General features: G+C 39.7%; 1 protein-coding gene across 1 annotated transcript in view; it reads left to right on the top strand.

Annotated features, from left to right (window-relative positions):
• Positions 1-24,914, top strand: part of nectin3a (nectin cell adhesion molecule 3a) — a 28,576-nt gene extending 3,662 nt beyond the window's left edge. Inside the window, exons 2-6 of the mRNA XM_029518041.1 lie at positions 12,122-12,472; positions 16,333-16,632; positions 18,582-18,699; positions 20,225-20,376; positions 22,814-24,914. Coding sequence (XP_029373901.1) covers positions 12,122-12,472; positions 16,333-16,632; positions 18,582-18,699; positions 20,225-20,376; positions 22,814-23,469 — 1,577 coding nt within the window. The 3' untranslated portion in view covers positions 23,470-24,914. The remainder of the gene's footprint in view (positions 1-12,121; positions 12,473-16,332; positions 16,633-18,581; positions 18,700-20,224; positions 20,377-22,813) is intronic.
• Positions 24,915-25,225: the final 311 nt, after the last annotated feature.

The following is a 25,225-nucleotide window of genomic DNA, read 5'->3' as shown; positions in this document are numbered from 1 at the left end:
TTTTAGGACCCTGTAGAGAGCAGTCCGGTGGTTGGAACACTTAATGCTTAATGGGAATTTGGATTCTAGCTTTAGAGGTACCGTTACATATCAACTTATTGTAATATTTTATCACGCTAAATAAACCTGCAGTCATAATAAATGTTACTTGGTTTTCTTGATATTTTAATCTCATTTTTCACTCTTCAAGTGATGGTTGGTTATTCATGAGTTGTCACATTAAAAGCAAGACTTCTGATATGCAGACTAATTATGTTAACAGATTTGATAGTTATGTGCTATTGAAAGTATTTGCAAGGAAAGGCTTTTAAGTAACTTTCAGCATTTTGATGCACATCTGTGGGTCACAGCTGTTGCATCCATCTGAACCTTTCATTTGATGTTAGATCTCAGTTGTAAAGCAGCAGACGGAAACCTCCAAATCACATTGAATGCATGCAGTGTTTTCTTTTTGAAGGAAGGCCATCAGCAGATGAGTGTGTTGCTTTATTGTGGAACATGGAGGCTGTGTGTGGGGTTCTGGGAGCAGGCTGTGGTCACCAGTCACTGTTGACTCCACCCTTTGCTTCCTCTTCCTCGACAGATGTGACAGTCAGAGGCTCTGAATGGCAAGTTGCTCTCTGGTGGTCTATAAGAGAATTTATGGCTGTGACCCCCAGACCGCGATGTCTATGGCACTCATTGAATTAAGCCAACTCTTTCCAATAACAATGAGAAATGAATTATTTGGACAATAATTACTAACCTAAATTACTATAACTAAAAATGGAACACTAGAAAAAAATAGCTTTTTTTTTTTCAAAATAGTTGGTGCAAAATTTTGTGTTAGTTGATTAATCACAGCGTTGTTTTCCATTTATAATGTCAAATGTGTATACTGCTTTTTTTTATTTCCTTTTCCCCATCCTCTTGATGTTTCAGAGGTTCTCTTGTAATTACATCATCTGAGTTGGCTTGGCTCCTTTACAATAGTTTCATATCACTTGACTGGACAATTAGTGGACAGAGAGAACCTTTTAAATTAACATTCTCGTTCGTGGGTTTGGTTCCCAGCCTGGGTCCTTTCTGCCTGTGTCCGCATGGGTTTCCTTGGGGTACTCCAGTTTCCTCCCACCGTCCAAAGACATACATGTATAGGTTAACTGGTGACGTTAAATTGACCATAGGTGTCACCACATTAGCCTAAAAAAGCTAACTTTGGCCATTATGAAAAATGTCTGTGTGGCTGCTTGTTACAACAAATATCAGTAGTAGTAATTCACAAACAGTACATGATTGTTTTTATGACATTTTGTTCATTTAAAGTTAACAAGTTATTAACTTCAGATACTGTTTGAGATGCTTTATCCTGTGGCACCCTTTGCATACTGGGTTTGCCGATATAAGCTGCAGTGGACCTCTTTTTGCTCCTGCACGTTGCTGTCTTTCGAGCTCTTTTTAGTTTGAACTGTGACTGCATTCTTCTGTTTAAGTTTGAGTTTAATGTTATACTTGTTGACCATGTGATGCTGATTATGAAAGTCCTGGAAGAATCATCTTGTACCTACAGCATCTATGTTACCTTTGATATTGCAGAAAAAATAAGTACTTTGGCATCAACTTGGTATCACAGAATCACTTCTTGTGGCATCTGACCTTAGTACCTACACTTCCATGAATATGGCCCCTCTAACTAATTTTTAATCAATCCTACGCCCATAATGCTGGAGTGATACACTAAATACTAGCAAGCTTCATCACCAAGCTTTTAAAAATATTTCAGATGAATGAATGGGCTTTAGACTGTTTTCTGTAGGCAGACTAACGTAGATTTTCCATGGGCACAAATGACGCAAATGTACATTTGTGCCAACTTCAACCTTTAACCCCACTGCCTAGTTTTGTGAGCCAGTCACAATTAATTATTTTGAGCCTACTTCCTCCTCAGACTAATGTTGGGCGTTCCCAGTCAATAGAACAACAGTCCTTGGATAATTAGCCATTCAAAATTGAACGGAAAATCGAAATATCCACAAAAATACTAATATTAGCAGTGCTCTTTTTCAGTGTGTGTTTGTGGATATGCATTGTCTACTGAATAAATCTTGAATAGACAGGAATTGGCTGTTTCAATCACTGAGTCATAGGAAACTGCACTGTATAAATGGCTTCCAGATATTTCCATGGTTAATTACCTACTGTGAATGAACAGAGAGAAACATTTTGAACCGTTTTTTGCCTGCTGTTTTCAGGAGACAGGGTTTTTCCCTGAAAGAGCAGATCACAGTGTGTGACTGAGGTTCAGGTCACTTGGATACACTGTGGCTTCACAGTCCATACTAAAGAGGTATACACACAGGATATGCACAGTCAGCAGTTGAATCCCCCAGGAGAAGAGTGTCGGGGTTATGGGAAACAGGTGTGGTGGCCTTTCACCACTCCTGTCTTATTTGTTTCACTCATTCAGCTGCTGGGTGGTTATGATGTTTGGGATAAGCACATAGTCAGTTGTATGCACTGACACACCCCCCCTACCACCCAGGTGGGAGATTATTAACACCCACTGGTCAAATACTGAGCAGTTGACTGTGGAGCGTAAACTATCTGTAGTGTTGTCTCATCTGGTAGTATACAAAGAATTGTGACGTACAATATACTGTGGCAGATGAGAGGAATATCTTGTTTTCCCTCCAATCCTCTTGCCACACCTGCTGCTTGGATTCCTCATCTGTGCTCTGTAAAGTCAGTTTTGCAGGCTTTATATCCCAGCTCAAAATTCTTCTGCGTGTTGGTCTCAAGTCATGTGCATCTTTAGATTAGAAAAAGGCATTTGGCTCAAGATATTGGGACAATTTTAGAAAAGTCAGTCATTCATAGTTGAACTATTCATTCTGCTCACCCACAGCTCCTTAACTGTGAAGTGACACCTTTGTTGAGACTTACCAACAAATATTGATAATCTAAAACCATGAAAGTGAATTAAGAAGCAAAAAAAAACAGAGAGTACTTGACTTCCAAAACCATAAGTAAGCAGGAAATGTTTGCTGCATGCATTATTTACAATAATGGACTTGCCATGAGTGGCAGACCATAACTGTTTCTTGTAGTGGTATTAGTACTTTCCAGACAGGAACACTCTCATCATTTTAATGTTTTGCCCATGACAAATTTAATCAGATATTGCAAGCTTTCATTATTTTATCAGAACTTCAGTTTTTTGGGTTTCTGCACTCACTCTCTGCTCCCAATATGTGTCAGATAACATCACAGACAGGGAGAGAAAGCCTTGTTCCCCAACTCAGCAGCTGATCAGTCCTGCTCCTTGATGCAGGTATGTTGCAGTAACAGCTTGAATAGGACTTTGCACAACTGAGTCCCTGCTGGCATTCAGCCAAATTATTCTGTATTCCTCTGTCATCTCTGCTATTTTGCCTATGACCATTGTACATCCTTATGCTTAAGGTGTGATGATGATTTTCACAGACATTGTAAAGCTGAATATGTTTGCACTCCTTAATTTATGCTGTAGCAAAAAAAAAAAAAAAAAATCACCTGAAGGCTTTGTTAAGTTTTACTGTTAATGAGGGAAGATGATTTATTGTGTCTTTCTTAAAAAGTGTAGCTGCTTTGTCATACAGGAGAAGTGTCAGAGTACTGCACACCTTTGGCCAACATGATTGTTTGTTGTGGTGGCTTCTTGAATCAAGGGGACAGTACTATTTATGGAACAAAAAGCATTGATGGAATATCATGTAATTCAAGGATTACATTACATTTTGAAAGCATACTTGCACTGCAAACTGGATGTATTTGTATGACAGCAAAAATGGATACTACTGTGTTTGTGTAATCAAAATATGTCTTTAAATCCAAGTACTCCGTATATAATGCAACCAAATCCCAGAAAAAATACACGTGGATGTTGTAAATTAGTATCATGTTATCATAGACACTACTCAGGGTTTTGTGTCGTCAGAAAGATGTAGTTTGTGTTCTGCAGTGAGGTTGCAATAGGTATATTTAAGTCAGCTGTGATTTTTTTTAAACAATGTGTCACAAGTGACTTAGCCTCCTAAATCCCTTTTTTTTTTCTCACTGCTCAAAGTGGGTGGTAAGTCTAGGTCAGTACCACTTTAATCCTTTGCAGAAACAGGGTGAGAGAGACTATGTACTGAGACGAATGGGTGTGCCGGGAAAATGAACTGAGTCTGACCAGGAAAGTGCTGGTGAAATGCCACAGTGACCCAACTAATTACTGTTTTTATTGACCACTGTATACACACAGTAATGTACAGATGCAGGTTTATGTTGGACTGCTATGCTTCCTTGTCTGCTCAGGAAAGTCCAAAGCAGCTTCCTCAATCAACATCTATGCTGTTATAGAGAAAGTAGTCTATTATTGAAGGCAGCCCCCTTCATTAATGCCCCCTCTAAAAAAGCTTAGTCTTTGACAATGATTGGAAATCAAATAGAAAAAAATTGGAAAGGTTAATAAGGTCATCCGCTAATAAAGAATATATCTTATTTGAATTATTCATATTTTAAAATCTCGCAGATTGCCTGTAATCTGGCATGACTTCAAGGTCTCATTGGAACACGATTTTGAGATTAGGTTAAACATCCTGGACAGGTCTTGGACAAGTCTTGTGGTATGCAGTATGCAGTATTTAATTGTGTCTACTAAAATGTCTGTAAAGAAGTTTAAAATTTTAACTGCAGTTTGTTGTACTGCAAAGTATGGCTTTATATATTTTTATATATATATATATATAGTGTATTGTTATGGTAATGTCCAAAAGCAGTAGCAAAATATATCTCTTTGTTACACTAATAGATAGTACAAATATTTGCAGACAACACAAGCCCAGTTTGTGAAACCTATATGCGACTTTCACTCGCATCATGTAGATCCCCTTAAAAAAAACTTTGTTGCTGGTTTTTGGCAGAAATGGGCGTCATACAAGAAATCTAAAATTAGACAATGATGGGAATAATTTTAAAGAAAAACAGTATAATTCCCTTTAGGGTCTCTGTGGCATGTGGGAAACTGTGTTTCTATTATGTTAGATTGGCCTAATGAAACTGCAGTAGCCCATTAAAACCCAGTCAAGGGCGGTGGAGTCTGTGATTAGAACAGAGCTCATTCTCGCTTCTTTGCAAAATTCCACGTCCAACAGTACAACCCAACAAGTGTCTGATCTGTTTCTGTCATGTCAGAAATTAATGTCATTAACAAAAATTGAGTTTGGTTTTTATCATCAGGGGTTTACTTCACTGCTGGTTATACAGTTGTTCCTAAAGAGACTGCTGTAAGGGATACAGCTCTTCTTTTCAGCCAGTGAGGTGCACATGTGTCGAACATGATGATGTAAGAAGTATACAACAGCAATGAGGCAAAGTTAACAAATGCCAATTTTGAATATGAGACCAATTTACAGTTAATCTTTCCTCACATTAATAAGCTAATGGAGGACTGGGCTTCCAGTTATGATTGGTTGGTCTCTCTAAGATGTTCTTGTTGGTTTTTGCAGATGGTGTGTTACTGAGTTAAATCAGTTAATCCATTTTTAGGCTAACTACAGAACACTTTTTCTGAAAGTTAAGACACATCACTCGTCTTTGCCGTCTGGATAAATCTTGTGTATAGTAAATGTTTAAAAATATATATAATTTATGATGCTAATGTTATAATGGTAAACAGGCAGCTGTTTAGGACAGGAACAGTAAAAATGCACTTTGTGAGGTAGCAGGCTTTTACATGAGCAACATTTTTTGCCCTCTGAAACACTACTTGTCAGTGAAGATGGGGCAGTCTCTATTGGCATCTATGTGTCAGGGATGCCATATACTTCTAATTAAGGTTCCTGTTTAAGTCCCTCACTTGGGGAAAAAAATCTTGAAAAAGACTTTACTGGTTCGTACATCAGATTAAAAAATAACTTTCCTTGTGTATCTGTGGCTTTTGCAGGTTTTTATTTTAAGTTAAAATGTAGTACATTTATAGCACATATAGAAAATTTTGTTAAACACTAGGAAAATAAAAATTGCTGCCCATCGCCATTGGCATTGTGCACACATACTGAAATACCTCACAACCCCACAACAACCAACAACCAATAACAAATCCCACACAATAAGGCAGGATGCTGTAGGAATGTTTGTGTTGACTTTGTACACAGTGGCAGACATTGTCCTTCGCAAGTCCTACAGCACAGCTATAGTTGACTCTGATTAGAGGTTGCAACCTATCCTGACACACTGTGTGTCAACAGTATTGATCTTTTTCTTTTAAACTCTGATCTTTAATCAAATGTGACTCAGATGAGAAGGGCACAGAAGTCCACAATGCAATGGGGGAGCAAAAATAAAAAGGTTCTGAAGCGGACGGTGACATGTGAAAGAGGGTCCGTCTGCCCCTTTTCAAAGACCAGTCAGCCCATGTTTGTATGCACCATGAATTAGCACTAAAAAAGCCTCACACCCTCATGGGATACAATGCTAGGAAGTAAGGGGGTAGAATAGGGCTGGTGTAGGAACCAGTGTTTTCTTCACACTGCATAAATATTCCATTCGATAAAGACACATTGTAAAACAATTCACCACTTAATCTATCCTGTCACTGATTGAGACAGAGTTATGGGCTTCACAAAAGTAAAGCAAATGTTCAGGGCCTGTGCTATAACAATATGAGTACTGTGTGACTTTATTTTATTTATTTATTTATTTATTTATTGTTTAGTTTTGTTTGTTTTTTTACATTGGCCACCTGTTTAGTAACAATACTGAAAAAAATGGCTACATTGCCTAATTAATTCACTGAATATGCATCGTCAAATCACAGATTAGCCAAAAATTAAAAAAGGAGTAATGAGTAAAATTCCCAAATGGTATTTCAAATTCCCAACAGTTATAAATTTTGTTCATTTTCCAATGCCATCTCCTCAGTAGCTTTGACAACACTCAAGGAATGGGGATTGCTCTTTTGGGTTTCTTCCATTTACATCTTTGTAATATATTTTTCCTTTGTTTACTAGAAGGGGTTGAATTTTTTTTATGACATATTCTCATCGTCACACATCAATCCATATGCAGGGATTCATATGGGTGCTGCTTGCCAATGCAGTTTTCAAATGCTTGCTAATGAACATTTTGGTAACGTGACCTTAATAATCAGATGGAAGTTTAATAACCCACTAATGTTGCCATTGACTTATTGTAGACTAAGACCTGAAAGGAGTATAAATTACTATGCTCATTAAATTGCATGAAACACTGCCACTCAACCTGCACTCACCGCCTACGCACATTTGAAAATTACCACAAGCAGGTGGAGACCAATGTTAGGTTTGGTGAATCCCAGGTTTCCTGCTAACATCTCAGAAAGGAGAATAACAGACATTGGCCAGAATGTAACGGTAAAGGTAACTGAGGTTACATTGTTATCTATTACCACTAGAGTTTGGCTTAATTATATTCAAGCACACTTGGCAAAAAATGCAACCTACACATTCATACATATCGTACTTTTGAATATAAATATTAAAATTTTGTATTTGACTGCCCTTAAATTTCTCTTTACAACATACCAGATTGTGGTTTATCGGCACTCTTAAAATTTACAGCAGTTCCTTTGGATATGATATGAGCATAGTGATCATAGCAACTACTTACACCTGAGAGCACAGCAACATTGCTAAAGACATGTTCTGTGGGGTAAAAACAATAGATATGAAATGATTCCATAAGTTTTGAACAAAGCCCCAGGTTAACCAAACATAGAGTTGGAATACAATGAAATAAGGAAACTAGTTAAAAGACTAACTTATTGACTGTGATGTACCACACCTGCTGTACTCGTACGTGTCCAGAGGTTTATAGTCTAATAAGAAATTATGACATACATGACATGTAATGCTAAATGCAAAATTTCAGCTTTTCACCCAAAAGAATAGTAGAATAAACTGTTAAGGTTTTAATGGTCTGATCTTGAATTTCGTTCCTATTGTGAGAATAATGGCTAAAAGCACAGAATAAAGTCATCATTACAATACTGGAATTGTCCTATAGACCTAAGCAGGGTCCTGCTACTGATGTGAACTGTCAGCTTACAGAGATAAAATAGCTATAAATGCAAACACTATTAGGTCTGCACGACTTGACCGTTTCATCTTTATTTTTTCATCCTGCGCATGTTTTTATCAGTAGTTGACCTGCTTCCACATCAAACATTATAGTCTGAACTGCTCTGCCAAACTGTCTTTTCCTGTCATGTACTAATATGAGTTGGTAAAATTATTGACCCATCCCAGTTCTATGTCTTCCTTTCTGGCCACTACTGTTTAAGTCTCTGTGCTGCTTCACAGTAACTGTTTTGTGTCCTTATTCATTCTCCACTCAACTCAGCTTCCTTTTGCTTTAGTCTTAAACCACAATCCCTGCTGCACAGATCTCATGTCTGCATTCCTCTCCTGTGAGGTCTTCAGATCAGTCCCTCATGAGTGCTGTTTGACATGATAATCTATGCATGGAGTTTGTCTACATGAACATGACATATTGTCTATTTTGTTGCAGCTTTTGAATGTTTCTGGCCTTGGATAACTCTTGTCTCACACAGACCTGACGTGCACTGTAAGCTTCATTGCAAGTTTCTCTCTGGCCAGGAGACAGCCTGCTCTGGGGAGGTCAGAGCTGGAGCAGGGTCAGGTCTGGGTAGGTGGAGATTTTGGCTCATCAAGTGGCTGACGTGGAATGTTTGAGCCAGTTGCCAGGCAAAGAGGAAGGTTCTGATTTAAAATTTAGTCTTTTGAGCAGCTTGTCACAATTAGTGATGTCAGGAGAGAAGGAAACAAATATGAAGCTTTTCTTCAAAGAGCAAGCATGTCCTTCCCATGAGTTCATTCTTTCCTTGGGTTTCTCAAGGAAAAAGGGGCAAAAGTGCAGCCTATTTCTCTGCGGTCAGATTAAGTTTGGCCGGCCAGGATTTTTCCTGCTTCTGAGGCAGACTGTCACATTTAGAGTGAACAAAATGATTACAAAGCATAAAAACAGTGACACTGCACGAGGTTGAACAAAATGTTTTTCTTATTCATCCTTTGAAAACTCCAAACCTTATTTGTTTACTTAAAAAGATGGATAACCAGCAATGAAACCAGTGACAGTCCTAAGCCGTGCCTCAGTTCTACAGCAGTATGCCTGTTTCCTTGATGAAACAGCGTGACAGCTTTGTTTAACGCTCTGCTTACATTTCATTTGCCTGCAGTATTTTAGATAATATTTCACGGTGCTCTAGTTTGCAAGGCCTGGCTGTGTTGTTCATGGTTGCACTCAGCAGTGCCAAGTTTCCCCACTCTCCTCCTGGCTGTAGGTATCCCATGCAGAGGCCATCTGTCTCTCCTCCCTTAATGGCAAGGGTGGAGTCCTCTTTAAACACATTCCCCCTTTCTCTCCCTCCTTCCTTACTTACTCCCAAATGCTTACTGTAAAACAAACAGAACATAGTATGGATGGAGTCTAGTTTCTTTGTGTGCTTTGACAGCCCTGAAAGCTGACACACTCTGATAGACAAACTACATACAGTAGCAGTTGGACTGTCGTGTCAGGTAGCTGCAGTATGTGGAGCATGTTAGGCAGAAGCCTTGTCTGAGACACGTGTCTGCATATATCCACACAATGTCATGCATGCCATGTGTCTTAGTTTACTACTAAGACAACTGGTGGTATAGGATTTTTTCTGTTTGCTACTCTCGTCCCAATTACAGATATTTATAAATATCGATCTCACCTACATATCTACATCATGACATGTAGATGTTGAGGTTTTATCACTGCAGTGTGATTTTCATTAGATTGTGTCAAGCAAAATGGCCAATGTCGCACCAGTAAGGTGGCAACAAACAGCTGCCATCTTAGCTCAGATGACTGTGGAGTGGGAATGCAAAAGCCACAGGGCTCTGACCCTGATTCTCCCCCACACCAGTGCACCCAAAGGAGTCTGGCAGACGCAATGAGAACACAGGGTAACACATGCAGTGTAAAGCACAATATAGCAGTACAAGCTCATTTTAAACCAGGTCATGAGTCAAAGGTGGGATAGAGAGGTAAATAGATCTGCAAATTATTCTGAAGAAATTGAATATTAACTCAAATTGATTTTCCCAAGTGTCTTTTGAAGTGGATGACAAATAAGGCAGTCTGAATTAAGTACTTGAGGTTAATAGTTTAAAGGCCTTAATACAGTGTAGAACTGGGCTTGATTAGTTTTCACAGTAACACAAAAAACACAAGGAAAATATTTTGAAAATGTGGGTCAGCAAAGAAAAAAACAAACAGCAAAGCATGAACATGAAACTCCACAACACAATGCAACATACATTTAAGATTCAGCAGCCATTCAAACACTGACTCTCACTCTTACACACATAGTAACACACGTATTACTTATTTTGGAAGATAGAAACTCTCCTTCTGTGTGTGTGTGTGTGTGTGTGTGTGTGTGTGTGTGAGTGTGTAATCACTAAAATTACAGGGGACGTAATGGAGCACGGGGAGCCTCAGCCTCCCTGGCTATATTCCTCACAAACCAAGATAGCATTGCTGTGGCTTACCACTCACATTCATGCCAAAGACTCAAAATACCAGCCAGTGGGCCACTTTTATAAGCTTTACTCCATACACATCCGAGACTATGTACAAAGTGGAAATTTATGGCTCCCAAATATAGCTTACTCTGACTGCAACCTTGTCGAGAAAACATAGATTTACTGTTTTAAATATTTTGAATGAAATCACCTTTTTATATTTCATCCATAAAATAAATATTTTTACTGGGTTTAATGTGGATCTGCTCGACAATTCTGTGTTGACCACTGTTGTAAATCTCTCTACAGCCTCTTAAAAATTAGTGTTTTTCTATCAATGACGCTTTTCTCTGATTATGCTTGCAAAAAAACTAGGATGGAGGCTATGATGGACTCTTTATATCTAAAGCAGAAATCATGACCTTTAATTTAGGATTTGTTGAAAGTTAAGATACATTAATTCCCTCTGAGGCAGCTGTTTGTTGTTTTGTTTTTTTGTTTTTTTTTTCCCCCACTAGCATGTCTGTCAACTGTGACAGAGATGACACTCATGCCACTGCCCTCAGCATTTTATTGTCTTTTGAATTAAAATTCCTTTAAGCTTATCTTGTCTTGAGTTACAAATCCTCAATGCATTCCAAATCACCATTCATGTTAAAAACAAACATTTACATGTTGTACTAGTCTAAATTAACAAAAAACAAACAAAAGAAAATGTGGTGCACTTCAAGTCAAGTTAAGAGCCTTGTGAAAAGAGGTGGTAAAACCATTAAATTGCTTCCTTTATTTCATCTCCTTCCAGAGCTTTTTTTTTTCTTCCCTGCTTAAAATGTGCTTTGATAATTGACAAGAGGGACAATGTGACTGTCCTGCGGTGCAAGTGTGTATCCTATTAAGATGGAAACCAGAGCACTCAGAGTAACCCATATGAAGTCTGGTGTCTTTTTTTTTTTTCAACCCCAGAATAAGCAGGCCTGAAACAAATGGTGGCTGTTAGTGCGGGAGGACAATTGCTACTAATAAAAGGCGAGGAGAATGAGTGAATTGTAATATTGTTGGCCCGTTGTGTATTATAGACACTAGAAGACACAATTGGCGGCAGCACATGCTCAGGCAGTCTCAACTTTTAATTTTCTTCTAATCTCACATACTAGAGATGGTGAGTTGCGCCTAGTGCAGTAAGATGCAGTATGCTGTGTCAATAAATGCTAATGTCCCATTTTCCCAATGTTAACACTGATCAGTACTGAGGAGAAGCAGCAATTTTTCCCCATTCACTCCCTGAATTTGCATATCTCATCTCCTGCACTTTGAATTCTAATGTTGTCTGGGGGAGCATACACTCTGTCTTACTGCATTGGACAAGGAGAAGCTAACTGTGACAAATTCAATCTAGATTTCAATTCAGGTACAACTCCTAGACACCATAGAGGAAAAACTGTAATCTCTTGATTCAATCAAGTGATGCCATTATGAAAAATCTAAGTTTTCAATTTTGATTACACATGCAAAAATAATGCCTTGCTGTGTGTCTGAATCTTATCTGAAACATCCTCTTCTCTCAGCAGGTGTGAGCAGTAACCACGTGCATGTTCCTAGCGAAGTGAATGCAGTGCTGGGGAAAAACATCACACTGGGCTGCAGGATAGAGGTGGGCTCCAACCTTAGCCTCACACAGATCTCCTGGGAACGTCGTCTTCCTTCAGGCACTGTTACCTTGGCAGTGTTCAACCCCAAGTATGGAACCTCATTCTCTCAAGAATATGCCCAGCGCGTCTCATTTGTTTCCCCTTCAATACAAGATGCCACCATCACCCTTAAAGAAGTTGGCTTTGCAGATATTGGGTCGTACACGTGCAAAGTGGCAACTTTTCCACTGGGCAATACGCAAGCATCTACCGTTGTCAATGTATTAGGTAAAGTAACAGCTCTCTTTCATCTACACTTTTTAATGTGTTTTCTCAAACTATTCTCTTTGTTGTGATCAAGCAAAGTTTAGTTGATCACTAAATATTTGCCCTTTAGGAATTAACTCCTGCTTGTATCCACCTAACCTTTTAAAATAACTACCTGGACACATGCCATGCAGATTTAAATCCTTGCAGGAATCTACTGCAGAGGCTGCTGTCATGTGGTCCCCCTCATCTCAATCCCTGCAGTGTCACTTGCTGTAAAAAAAGTGCAATGTCATGTATAAATCCACAGCAGTATTATTACTAGTTTTTAGAAATGTTCTTTAACTGAGTTTCCATAGATCAGGCCTGAGGCCACTTACAAACTACATGAAAGACACACGTAGTATCTATGAACGCTTTGAATACAAGCAGTCTCTCTTCGAGTAGTGAACATGTAAACAGAATGCAGAAAGTTCATACCAAGTTGATACAACGTAGTTGCATGCAACAAGAAGTTAATTGCAGGGTGTGATGCAGAGCAGCTCTCATGACATAAAGTTGCATGTAACCAAGCTAGATGAAAATGTTTCATATGTAGCATGGGTCTTAAAACATCAGTGTGCAGCCATTTCCCATAGAGCTTTCTTGTTAGTTCTGCCCTCTTTACCCTTTGTCACTAATTATGAAATCATACCTCAGACTGAGTAATTGGCATTTGTAAAGCTCTCACAGACAGCAAAGATCTAGATGACAAACCTAGTCGTCTGCGGTTTAGACTTATTTACTATATAAATCTTTTCTGTTTTCTATCTCCTTTTTACTGGTTCATTCTGTTCTTACTGATATTTGTGCTTTAGGCTGTATGTCAAGCATAAAGCACAATTGCCATTTTTGTTGGGAACGAGGACTGTGAACGTTGAACTTTGTTTGTGCTTAGCATATGTTTCATACTTAAAGGGGTGCTTGGATTGCGCTCAGGCAGAGCTGAGAGTGGGAGATTGCACTATAGGCACTAGATTCTTGTCTCCCAGTAGAGACCAAAGGAGACTTGAATGACACATTCAGTGTTGCTGTGACAGCCACCACATCTAGGACCTCGGGGAGTTCAATTACACCTTTCTGTCTTCTCTAAGCAGTGATTCAGGCATACACAAAGTCATGTTAAATTCTGCTTAACAATTCAGATGTAATTAGGATGTGATTATGATTATGATTATAAATATGTGTTCTCTGCAATTTGATATGTGTCACGTAAAAATGTGTTCATCCGAAGTGGGACATTTCCAGTACAGCGATGAAGAGTAGCTTCTCCATTTCTGCCTTGGTTTGAGTTAATTTGTACCTTTTTCACAAGATTCTTCATGTTGGAACAAAATGGCCATTGCCCAACAACTGCATCTGAGCAACAAAAAAGTATCACATATTGATATGATGACAGAAGAATGGTTATACAGTGTGTAATAGATTGGTCCTCATTTCTCAGTTTTGACTTGGGTTCATACCCTGAGATTTGTGAGAGCACTTCACTTCATTTTCATTCCTCTCAAATGAAATGAAGTAAAGCAAAAGAAAAAATAAATAAATAACAGGCTCTAATCCACGAATAATAAACCAAAGTCAGGACACACATCATCATGATTAACAGGTGCAGTGGAGATTGACTTAATTTCAAAAGTCACACTTTTATTACAAAACTCGCTTTCTTGCATTCATTCAGTATCACTCAGCACACAGTATTTGTACTGGCTTAGTGCTCTCACTCTGTTTTTTGTCTCAGGCATTTAAGGACCAGTTCCTGCTGAATTGGTCTTTAAATGCTTTAGTGCATGAGCCAGAAGTCTCCACCAGTAAGTAAGAGGAAGGAACCAGAGGAGGAAAAAACATATGTATATGGGGAATAGCTTAGAATGACCCTTTGTTTTAAACTACTGACAGGTCTATGGGAAATCTAGTAAGCGACAATTGACTTTCTCAAAAAACAAAACATACAGACACATCATGTTAGCAAGATTGCACTGATAAGGACTCATGCTTAAAATCTTTAACTACAGAGGCTGTAAGAAATAAAAAGAAAAGTTTCTTACCGATGAAAGCAAAAATCACAAAAAGTGTCACAGATTCTCTTGAGTAAAAAATGTTTCATTTCTCCTTTCACTCAAATAATGCTGCATGCCCCAGAGTGTCTATGTGGTGTGAGTCATAAAGCTATACAAATACAACCCATATATTGTCTTGCTCTCTGAGCTCAGTCAGGCCCTGCCAGGAGCTTACTTGCACATAATTTCATTAAGCTTACCTGCTTAGCATTTTTACCTTTTGCATCACAGAATAGTCTGCTCCAGAATTTAATGCCAGTCAGTTTATGTTTTGATGTTAGATCTTACATTAAAAATATGGAGGCATTTGTTGTTGGACCTCCTAGTTATAAGGAGCCATTGAACAAGCTAAATCCCTCCTGCATTGGGGCTCCCACTCTGACGTCAGTGTTGGGTGTGGATATGTGGGCAAGAAAGGGCCAATGTAGCCAGTTTGCAGAAGGAAAATCATTACTCTTTCCTCTAAAGCATATGCACTTATCCAAAGTCCCCCCCCCACCTTCCTGACAGCAACTCCAAATTAACACGTCTCTCTGATTTAGTTATTCTGAAGGTTCAGCCAACTCGCCTCCTAGCATAGAGCAACTACTGTTTATAGTCAAAGGCCTGTGAGGTGGGGAGAGAGTAGTGAGTGAAGAATATGAGGTGGATGACTGAGAAGAGCATACCCACCCCTACACTGGGTATGAGAGACGGCAGGTTATTTTTGGAAAAAGGGGGTATAAGGAGTATTTGACGTTGTTGCTGGACCTCCTACTCAGTCTTGTTGGAGAGGGGTGGCAGATATCCTAAAGGTGATGGTCTTGTCTTGCAGATTGGGCAGGTGCATGCACCCATGTGCCATCTTTAAAACTGTCACCCTTTCAGAAAGCGGAACAGGGGGACAGAGATGGGGGGGGGGGGGGGGGCGCACTTAGCAGAAATGAAATAAAGAGATGAATTTCTGTCGTGATGGCACATAAAAATAGAATCTGTGTAACAAGTTTACTTCACTACTTCCTCATTTTGACTTTCCCTCAGTGTTCCTTAGTACTCTGTTTTGTATTTGGACTGTCTTTGTCTTATAGAACATTCCCATATTTCTGATGCTGGGATTATTACACAGGGCCCCACATGTTTTTCCTTTGCAATACTAGATAAACTGTTAAATTGCTTTTTTCAACAGGTAGAAGGTTGAATCATTCTGGCCATGTCTTCCTTGCATGGATCTGTTTTGCTGCTCAGTTGAGAAAACCCCTATTATGTCCAAACCTCCGGTTATTCTCAGGAAGCCAGTGAAACATTACCCCAGCTCTAAAGCTTACAATGCTTACTTCCTCCTATTCCAGTACAACAAAGTCAAACATAAACACTGCAGTGTGATTTTCACTGGCCTCAGATTCTGAAATATTATTTTTATGTTTTTTCCCCATAGATATATGGCTATTTTGCATGTTGATATGCTTTGTTAGAATTATATGGATGAAAGAGAAAATGCTACTGCTGTGCAGTATCCTTTCGCAAGCATATTATATGCTTGACACCAGACAGCTTTGTCTCCACTGAAATGCCTCCATATGACTGAATAGCGTCGCTCATCAATTTTTAATGCATAAATGTGAAATGGTAGAGGTCAGTCTGTGCTGTTTAGTATACTATGGCTACTTCTTCCTGTCCATTTACTTCACAGTGGACATTATTTATTAATATACACACAAAACAAAAAAATCAATAATCGTTTTGCAATCTTTTCTCCATTCTGTCACGTCCTTCTTCTTCTTCTGCCCTTCACTCTCCTCTTCACAGTGGAGCCCAAAGTCTATGTGTCCGCCGGCCCCACAGCGCTGCTGGATGGTGGGAATGAGTCACTAGTGGCCACTTGCATAGCAGAGCGTGGCCTTCCTGCTGCTGAGGTTTTTTGGGAGACAGAGCTATATGGGCGAAGTGAGAAGGAAAGTCACGATGAACCCAATAGCACCACCACTGTACATGTGCGCTACATGTGGCCGCCACAGAGCTACGCCCAGGGGAAGACACTCACCTGTGTGGTACGCCACCCAGCCCTGCAAACAGAGTTCCGCATCCCCTACGTACTAAATGTTCAGTGTAAGTGCTGAATTTTATTCCTTCCTTATTTATTTTTCTTGATCAGTCTAGTCACTTATTTGTTATTCTTCTTAATGTCCTAAAAACTTATCATCAGCAAAATGGCCTTGCTGCTCCTTAACTAGACAATGGTATATGTACTTTGTGTCAGCACCGTGAAGCCTTTGTTATTGCTACATTAACGCACAAAATACAATGAGTGGCCAAATTTGGCAGGAAGATGAAAAAATTTACTTTCCCTTATGTAACAGCATGAAAATAAGTCCTTGATAAAATTATAGTTCAATTCTGGATAGGTTTGTGTATTCGGCTTACAAAAACAGTAAAAGTACAAATGAGCCACACTGTTGAGTTGGGTGGCATATTTCTTTATAATGAATATGGATTCTGTAGTTTATTTTGAGTTGGCCAGATAAACACCACTCTGATGCTGTTAATACTCAGGAGAATATTAAATATGCATAAACTGTCAAGAAAAGAACATTGTCATCAGTGTCAAAAATAATGACACTTGAGACTGAAAATGTCTAAGAATGAATGGACTTGGAGCTACACAGATGTGCTTGGGAAGCTGGAAACTATTGAGAAGCAGACAAAGACAATGTTGGAATCTTTTTTTGGGATTTATTAACAGAAAACAGTTTTTGGTCAAAAACATTTTGACAAACCAAGTGAAAATATAGAGAGATACAAATCAAATTTTTGTCTCTGTGGTTTTGTGGTGTAACTTGAGCTTTCACTCCCTGTGTTAAATTACTACAAATCCAATGCTTTGAATTAGGTTAAGTATAAGTCCTCATCAATAAATGGTGTAGAGTTGTACAGTGTTTTGTGACTGGCATTGAGTTATGGTCTAATTTCATTCCATTTAATGTCAAATAACCACTGTTGACCAGATATAGCAAGATATAATACAGAATCATCGTTATTATTATTATGGCTCTAATTGTGCAGACCCTACAGGTACAGTACATCTTATAGATATTAGCACACAATGATAGCTTGATTTATGACTAGCCTGCTCACTACCTTTCCTTCTTTGCTATAACTATTGATGCATACTTGCTTGGTGAGCAGTACTAAGGGTTATTCTGTGTTTGGACCGTATGAGCGCAGGCTAATGAAGGCATTTTATGAAATATTGATCAGGCCTCAGCAGGAATACAAGTAGTAGGAGTCTGCTGGGGGCAGTGTATGGAGACGCAGGAAAACCAGGGCTAATACAGGAAGACGCTCTCCAGCTCAATAAATCATGTCAAATGCAGAGGCAAGGGATTTTAAGTGCAAAAAAAGCACAATTTCAACATTGAACTGCATGAAAAGGGTCAGTGGACACAATGAGCCAAGACATCTTCCTGTGTGCTGTAATGAGTTCCTCGTTTGTCCTCCAGGGAAATCAAAATGAACAACTAGATATCTAAGTCAGTATTTGCCATATTTTATTACTGTGGCATGTGCTAGGGCTAGGCTCAATTTAGGCTCCTCCTGCCCGTCTTCCATGCTCAGTTTTTTTTTTTTTTTTTTTTTTTTTTTTTTTTGTCTTTGTCATGGTAGGTATTAGAGTTTATTAGTAGCTAAAGTGCATCTACTGTCTGGGTGACTGTCATTTTCTAACTTTCCACCAGCCCAGGGCCATTTGTTTGTTCTCTTGGCTCATGTTCACCATCAGGTCCTGTACCCTGCTCTAGTCCTGCACAGCCTTTGTTTTTGTCACAGCTCGCTACAGTGCTTATAATGTACGCTTTGTTCCTTCTGGGAAAGCTCATTTGTCATCAGGCTGCTGTGATCACAGTGACTGATCATAAAGTTCTATTCTTTTACCTTTTGAAAATATGAAATAAAACACATTTTGGCCAGCCTGGATCTTTCTGTGTTAAGGAATCAAAACCATGTGTGTAAACTGTAACTTTATAAATAGTTGTATTTATTTCTTTTATTCTCTTTTACAGTTGCACCAATGGTATCAATAAATGGACTTGACAAAAATTGGTATGTGGGTCAAGAGAATGTGAAGTTCACCTGTGGTGCCAAAGCCAACCCACCTGCCCGCCACTTCACATGGATCAGGTCAGTGTGCCTAGAAAACTTTTTCCAAGATCTGAAAAACTAATTTTCTTCTTCAAATGTGCTTGTATGCTGCAATTTTGATTATCATTGCTTATACTGTGAGATACATCAAAAAGGTTTGTACAGTGTCTTGTATCTAATAACCCTTCAATGTTAGAAATCTAAAACACAACTCACACAACTCCTTGCTTTTTTACAAAACTTTAGCTACATTTAATTTAGAATTTTGGTGACCTCATTCAGGGGAGTTTGAAAAGCCCTCATGTAGATCTTTGTATTGTTGTGCCCCTCTCCTACTTTCAATATAAAATATGTCCCTTTGTCTTTTGTCACTTTCTTGCAAATGTGACAGGTGCTTTGTGCCAACTGTTGTTACCTTTGCAGCCCTTTGTAATTTTTGAGTCATTCAGGGCTACTCAGATAGTTTTTGTGAAGTCATGAGAGGAATGGCCGTTTAGTGGTTGTCAATGTTGGCTCACAGCAAGAATGTCAGTGTTCAAACACTTTGCCTTTGGGCTTTTCTGTGTGGAGTTTGCATGTTCCCCTTGTGCTCCCTCTTGGTACTCTGTCTTCCTCCCACAGTGCAGAGGTACTGTATGTACATTAGCCTAATTGGTGCCACTACATTGGGCATTAATGGATTTTTATGTCTGTATCTGACTGGTGGCCTGTGCAGGGTGCTCTAGCCCACGTGCAACCCTGCACAGATAAGCAGTAGATTAAGTGTATAAGGATAATCAACTGAATTTACATTTAGCACTTTTCCAGCTAAATTTGAAAAGTTAAATCAACTAAAACATAAGTTCCCATTTCTTTGTTTTCATGTTATTTTGACGTTCAGCAACATACAAGAAATTACCATGCTTGTAGCTAAGCACATAAGATTATAGCAAATAATGAATAAGAAATTTGTTAGTACTTGTGAAGCTGCAGAGATTTTAACTAAAAACATCAATTAAGCAGCAAAGAAGCTCCTGTCCATAAATTACCTCCAGCATAAGTTTAGAGCTCGGACACTGGAGCTGTCAAATGCACTGCTGCACCAATCAGGGAGACCGCCTGCTATAAATAAAAGATTCCAACCGGTTCATACATCAGAGCAACACTGCTCTATTGGCAGCTCTTTGTCATCATCTTGCTTTGAAAATAAGAAATATGGTCTCCTTTGGGCTGACACCACCAGTGAAGTCAAGACAACTAAACTCTTAATTTTCTTTTCTTTTTTTCTTTCTCTCTTACTTTTTCTGTCTAGCTTTATGTTCCTGGAGGTATCTTTTCCTCTTGATTGATGAAAGTGCAGTCAGCTCTAATTATCACAGTCATGTGATCACATAATAGTTGCAACAGGGCAACTGATCTAACAGGGCAGTTATGCAATTTCAAGTCATGGATATTTTTTTTATATAGACTTTGTAGTTTGTCCCTGACACCAACAGGGATAATGTAATGTATAAGGTCAGAGGTTTCATCAGCATGTTTGCCTATGACGAACTGAAATATTTGTGATATTTTTATTGTTTCACAGGTTGGACGGATTTATGCCAGAAGGTGTTGAGATCTCAAACAATAGCTTTGCTTTCACTCGGCCATTGGAACGCAATGACTCAGGAGTATATCGTTGTGAAGTGAAAAATGACATTGGTCTTCGCAGTCAGAATGTAAACCTCTGGGTACAAGGTATGTTTTGACCTCCTCACTCAGATTCTTAAGATGGTAAAATGGACATAACCATCTGCTTATTTCTATAAATTACCTTGAGTAACCAAGAAATCTGTGCCGTTTGACATTTACCCTGCCTTGCTGATGTAAGATTACGCTCTCTGTGTGATCATCCTTTAGTTCAACACCTCTAACAGAGCTAAGCCCCCGTATGTATGTCTCTGCCTAGATCCACTTTCACACATTCCTGGCAACAGAGGAGCACATCAGAGTGCAGATAAAGAGTATCAGTACCAAACGTTTCCAGTGTTGTGGTTTTGGCAACATTATATATCCCAGATAAGGAAATAAGTGTTTACCCCTGCTGGTTCTGCAAAGCAAGCATCCGTGTAGCCTTTTTCTTTGTTTTGATAAAGGTCATGTTTCACAGCAGAACACAATGAATTGTGTTCACAGATTTATAGTACACAGATGGGTGGGTAACACATAAATTATGTCTTTCAATTGTATATTTTACATTTAAAGAAGTTCTGCATAAAAATGTGATTAATGGATATAATTTGATTTAACATTTACATACATTAAAATTGTGGCAGCGGCATGGTGGTTAGCGATGTGGGTTTCCTCCCACCATCCATCCATCCATCCAAGACATCATGTTTGGGTTAATTGGTGATTCTAAATTGTCAAAGTCTGAGTGTGAGTGGTTGTTCGTTTCTGTCTGTCTCTGTGTGTTGGCCCTGTGTTGAACTGGTGACCTGTCCAGGGTGTACCCCACCCTCACCCAGAGTTAGCTGGGATTGGCTCCAGTACCCCCCGCGATCTGGAAATGGATAAGCTGTTGAACATGAAAGAATGAATACATTGAAACTACATTTAAGGGCATTTCCTTAATTCACCAGAATTGATGTCTGCATTTGGATCTGTTAAATACTGTTGATTCAGTTACATAAATCCTCATCAGAAAACTTAAAGCAAACTAAACATCTCCTGTCTGCTTCTTTTTGTGTGTCTATGATTTGCTACTTGAGTTCATTATTGTAAAAGTCAGGGTGTGGATCCTGAGAACTCTGTATCTCTTTTTATTTTCATTTCTCCTCTGCTCCTTTTAATCCTTTTCCAAACAAAGCAACTGCTGCTTTTGGACACGTACTCCGCTAACTCACACAGTCCTTTGGTTTCTCACTGTTGAGGGGAAAGAGCTGGATACGTCCCAAAAATTGCTGTCAGGCTCCATCTGTGTAGAAGCCTGGTTTGGAGTGCTGCTCCAAACGAAAGCACAGCTGACATCCTGTCCAGGACAGACTTGCACTGAGCAATTATCTTGCTTCTCTTGTCAAATATTACGACTTGGGCATGAGGCCTCTCGCCTCCCTCCCCTGTGGAGACAGCCAGGTTGAGCTCAGTGATACCCCCCTCCCCTCCGAAGCTGCTTGGTGTAGCTTTTTCACATTCCCAGTGGTCTCTGTAGCCTTGTGGTTTTTGGCTGCTTGTCTCTCAAATCATTGGCTACATGGTTGCAGATGCTCATAACTTACATGAAATGTCCAGCTGCAGCAAAGGATTGATGGCGACTGATGAAGGGAGCAAGAGTGTATCAGTTCACTGACCTGATCCCTCTGTTATCTTCTCTCATTCTTTTACTTTACCCCTAACGCTACAAGCTCACACACAGTGTATAATTACAGGTAATTAGATTCTTACTAAATTACACAAATTGTGGAAATCATTATTGCTCTGCAGGAATTCCGTTTTTTTTATAACTGTTACTTAAAAACCTCCTGGAGATGCAGACCTCCATTTGTGCGAGTCATATTGCTTTGTAGTCAGGACTTTGATGTGCCTGTGCAGAGATCGACTCGTGGTGTAAGGCTGCTCTTGGCCCCAGAGGCTGGAGGTCTGAACAGAGACACTTATCCTGACCTTGAGCTCCCCACAGCTCTTTTCTCTGCTGCTTTGGCTGCTGTCACAGACAGTGTCTGCAGGAGGACAAATCAGATGCAGGAAACTCACATCGATCACAGTGTTTCATCGTCTCACATGACTTCCCTACAGTCGGGTCTAGAAAGAAAGGGGGAAGAGCTAATCACACTCACTCAGATGTTCACAAATGCATGTCCACTGTCCTCCGATCACTCTCTTACTCTCTCTTATGCTCTCACACACACACACACACAATGACATTTAGCACTTAACCTCTTTCCACTATTTTCATGTCCCCCTTTTTTCTCCACAGCACAGCTTTGAACAGATTCTTTGGTGTCAGGAAGGGTCATGTCTCTGCCCTGACACTGTACAGTGTTCTGAATTATTCTAAAGAGCATTCACACTTGTTTTGTCAGTCGCTACAGAGTATAAAGTGCTGTCGTTCTCCTCTTTAGTTTTATAATTTTTCACTCCATCTGCTGTCTTTGCTCTCTGGTTTAAATCTTTTCATCACATCTTCACTCTGTAGATCCTCCCCCTACCACTGCAGCCCCCAGCACCACAGCATCACTCCTCCACGACACATCTGGAACCAGCACTTCTACGGACCAGCAGAGAGCCCTGTTCACCTCCCCTACTCTGGCGTCCTTATCCGACAGCAGCCTGGGTACGATAGTTGGTGGGGCTGTGGGCGGAGTTCTGTTCCTTATCCTTTTGCTGATCCTGGGTGGGGCCTGTTTTATGCGCCAACGCAGAACCTTCAGAGGGGACTACTACACCAAACAGTATCTGGGACCTTCCGACATGCAGAAGGAGTCTCAGCTGGATGTGCTGCAGCCACATGAACTTCAGGAGGTGTACGGGGACAAAACAAGTAAAGGCAGCCAGGAGCTAAAACCCAAACTGGGTGGAGACATCATTTACCCAGACTACACCCCCGAACGCAAGGAAAGGGACGACTGGGCTGACAGGGGGGATGCCCACAGTGGGCTCAAGGAGGGAAACTACTATCCTGATCACTACAACATCCAAAATATGCATCCCTGTGGGCCTCCTGTGCACAGTCCCATAGTGAACAACGGCACCCCCTACCTCCCGGAGGACTGTTATGACAATGGCACAGACAGCGACTATGTGTCCCACATGGACGGATCTGTGATCTCACGCAGAGAGTGGTATGTTTGAGCAAAGAAGCTAAACGAAAAAACAGACAAGTGACTGACTGAGAATAATTTAACAAGTGGCAAATATCATTAAAGGTTGTGTCATTTCAGTTAAAGGATGAACAAAACTTCTCAGCTCAGTTTCACAATGAGCTCTTTGAGCCATACAGCTCTGCCTTGATTGTAACCACTTAACCTTAAGGACATGTTTGTGGATTGTATTACACTATTGTAGCATTTCAAGGAGCTACAAATACGCTGGATGGCCTCAGTGATATAATTTGTGTAGGCTTAAAAGGCTTTGGCATACATTGAAGTTTCAACTGGTGTGAATGAGGTTTTGTATACTGCTTGTTTGTGTTTGCACCTGTCTTTTAACAGGTCACCGGTCAGGTGTTCAGACTCTTATTATTGAAGTATTTATATCCCTGACTGACTGAGCTTTGCTCCCGGAAAACCTCACAACTTCTGTGGCATTTTCTTGTTGCTTACAGCCTTTTCATACAGGTGAGATGTTTATCATGGCTGCAGCAGTATATAAAGAAAATAATATTGCATGAGGTTTTTTTTTTATATACAAAATGTATCATCAAGTTAAAGGGAAAGTCACACAATTAAAAGGGAGAATTACACAGACTTACTGAGGGAATGAAAGGTGACTGAATACTAAAGCAGTGCATTACAAAAGACACAGCCCTTTGTAAATTTTATAGAGCTGTTTAGATGATCTTCTGTAAATCATATATGAAAGAGCAACCTTGTAGCCTGGCAATACCGAAAGAGGTCACTCTCTGTAGAAGTACTTTTACTTTCAGCTTAACCAAACACACTCATGATGTTGAACTGCAACCGTGATTTGATTTCATGCTGCATGTGGTGCAAGTAGTTTTCCACACAGCAGCAGGACAAAGTAAATTCGAGTCAGCTTACTGAGGAGTTGGAGCAGTCAGCGCTAACTTCTGAGACAAACATTTCTCATAGTAAGAGCCAATCTGTTCCACCAAATGAAATCAGCAGCGAATGGAGGCTCGGTTTTTATCGGCAGTAACTTAATGCAGCTCTGACGCAAGTAAAACCATAAACAGTAGCTAATGATGTCACTTTGGATGCGTCGCTTTTTTGTGAAACCCCTTGTGTTTAGGTAGTGGAGCTGGTGGAGTCTGCCACCACCAAAGACAACTGTGACACAGAGAGATCATTACCAAATCAAAAGTAGAGTTTAACTTCATGAGAATCTTCTGGGCTATAACTTTAGTCAAATGCGCTAATATCAGTATTGAAATGTCTTAATGCAGCCACTTTCTTGCAATGAAAAAGCACAACTCTTTTTACATTTGTCAGCAAACATCAAAGGAAGCTAGCAGGGCCTTGGCCTCCTCTACTTACACATGATAACAGGCTGTATCTGTCTTTGCCATTTTCCCTCCTGCTTATCCTCAGATTTCTGTCTGCAAGACTAACACCAATTGGCCATTATAGTTTAAGGTTTTTTTTTTTTTTATTTTATTTAAACAGAGGATCAAAGCAATGCGTTATAAATACCAGATGTGACTACAACAGCTGTCATCATCTGACATTATGTGGCTCCATAAACCACCGACAGTTTCACTGCTCCCGCTCAACAATCCAGTCATGACTCCTGATGGTAAATAAGCAAAACACTTTAAACAGAAAAGGAGTAAAAATAAACAGATCCTTCAGCTTTAGTTTGTATGTGTCTGAAGTGTGATTATTCAGATACCTTGGAAACATTTCAAGTGTCTGACATCACTTGCTGA

This window comes from Echeneis naucrates, chromosome 13 (genome assembly GCF_900963305.1).
Source record: "Echeneis naucrates chromosome 13, fEcheNa1.1, whole genome shotgun sequence".
In the NCBI taxonomy this organism is placed as follows: Eukaryota; Metazoa; Chordata; class Actinopteri; order Carangiformes; family Echeneidae; genus Echeneis; species Echeneis naucrates.
Note: the sequence above shows the minus strand (reverse complement) of the source record. Positions and strands in the feature narration are given on the sequence as shown.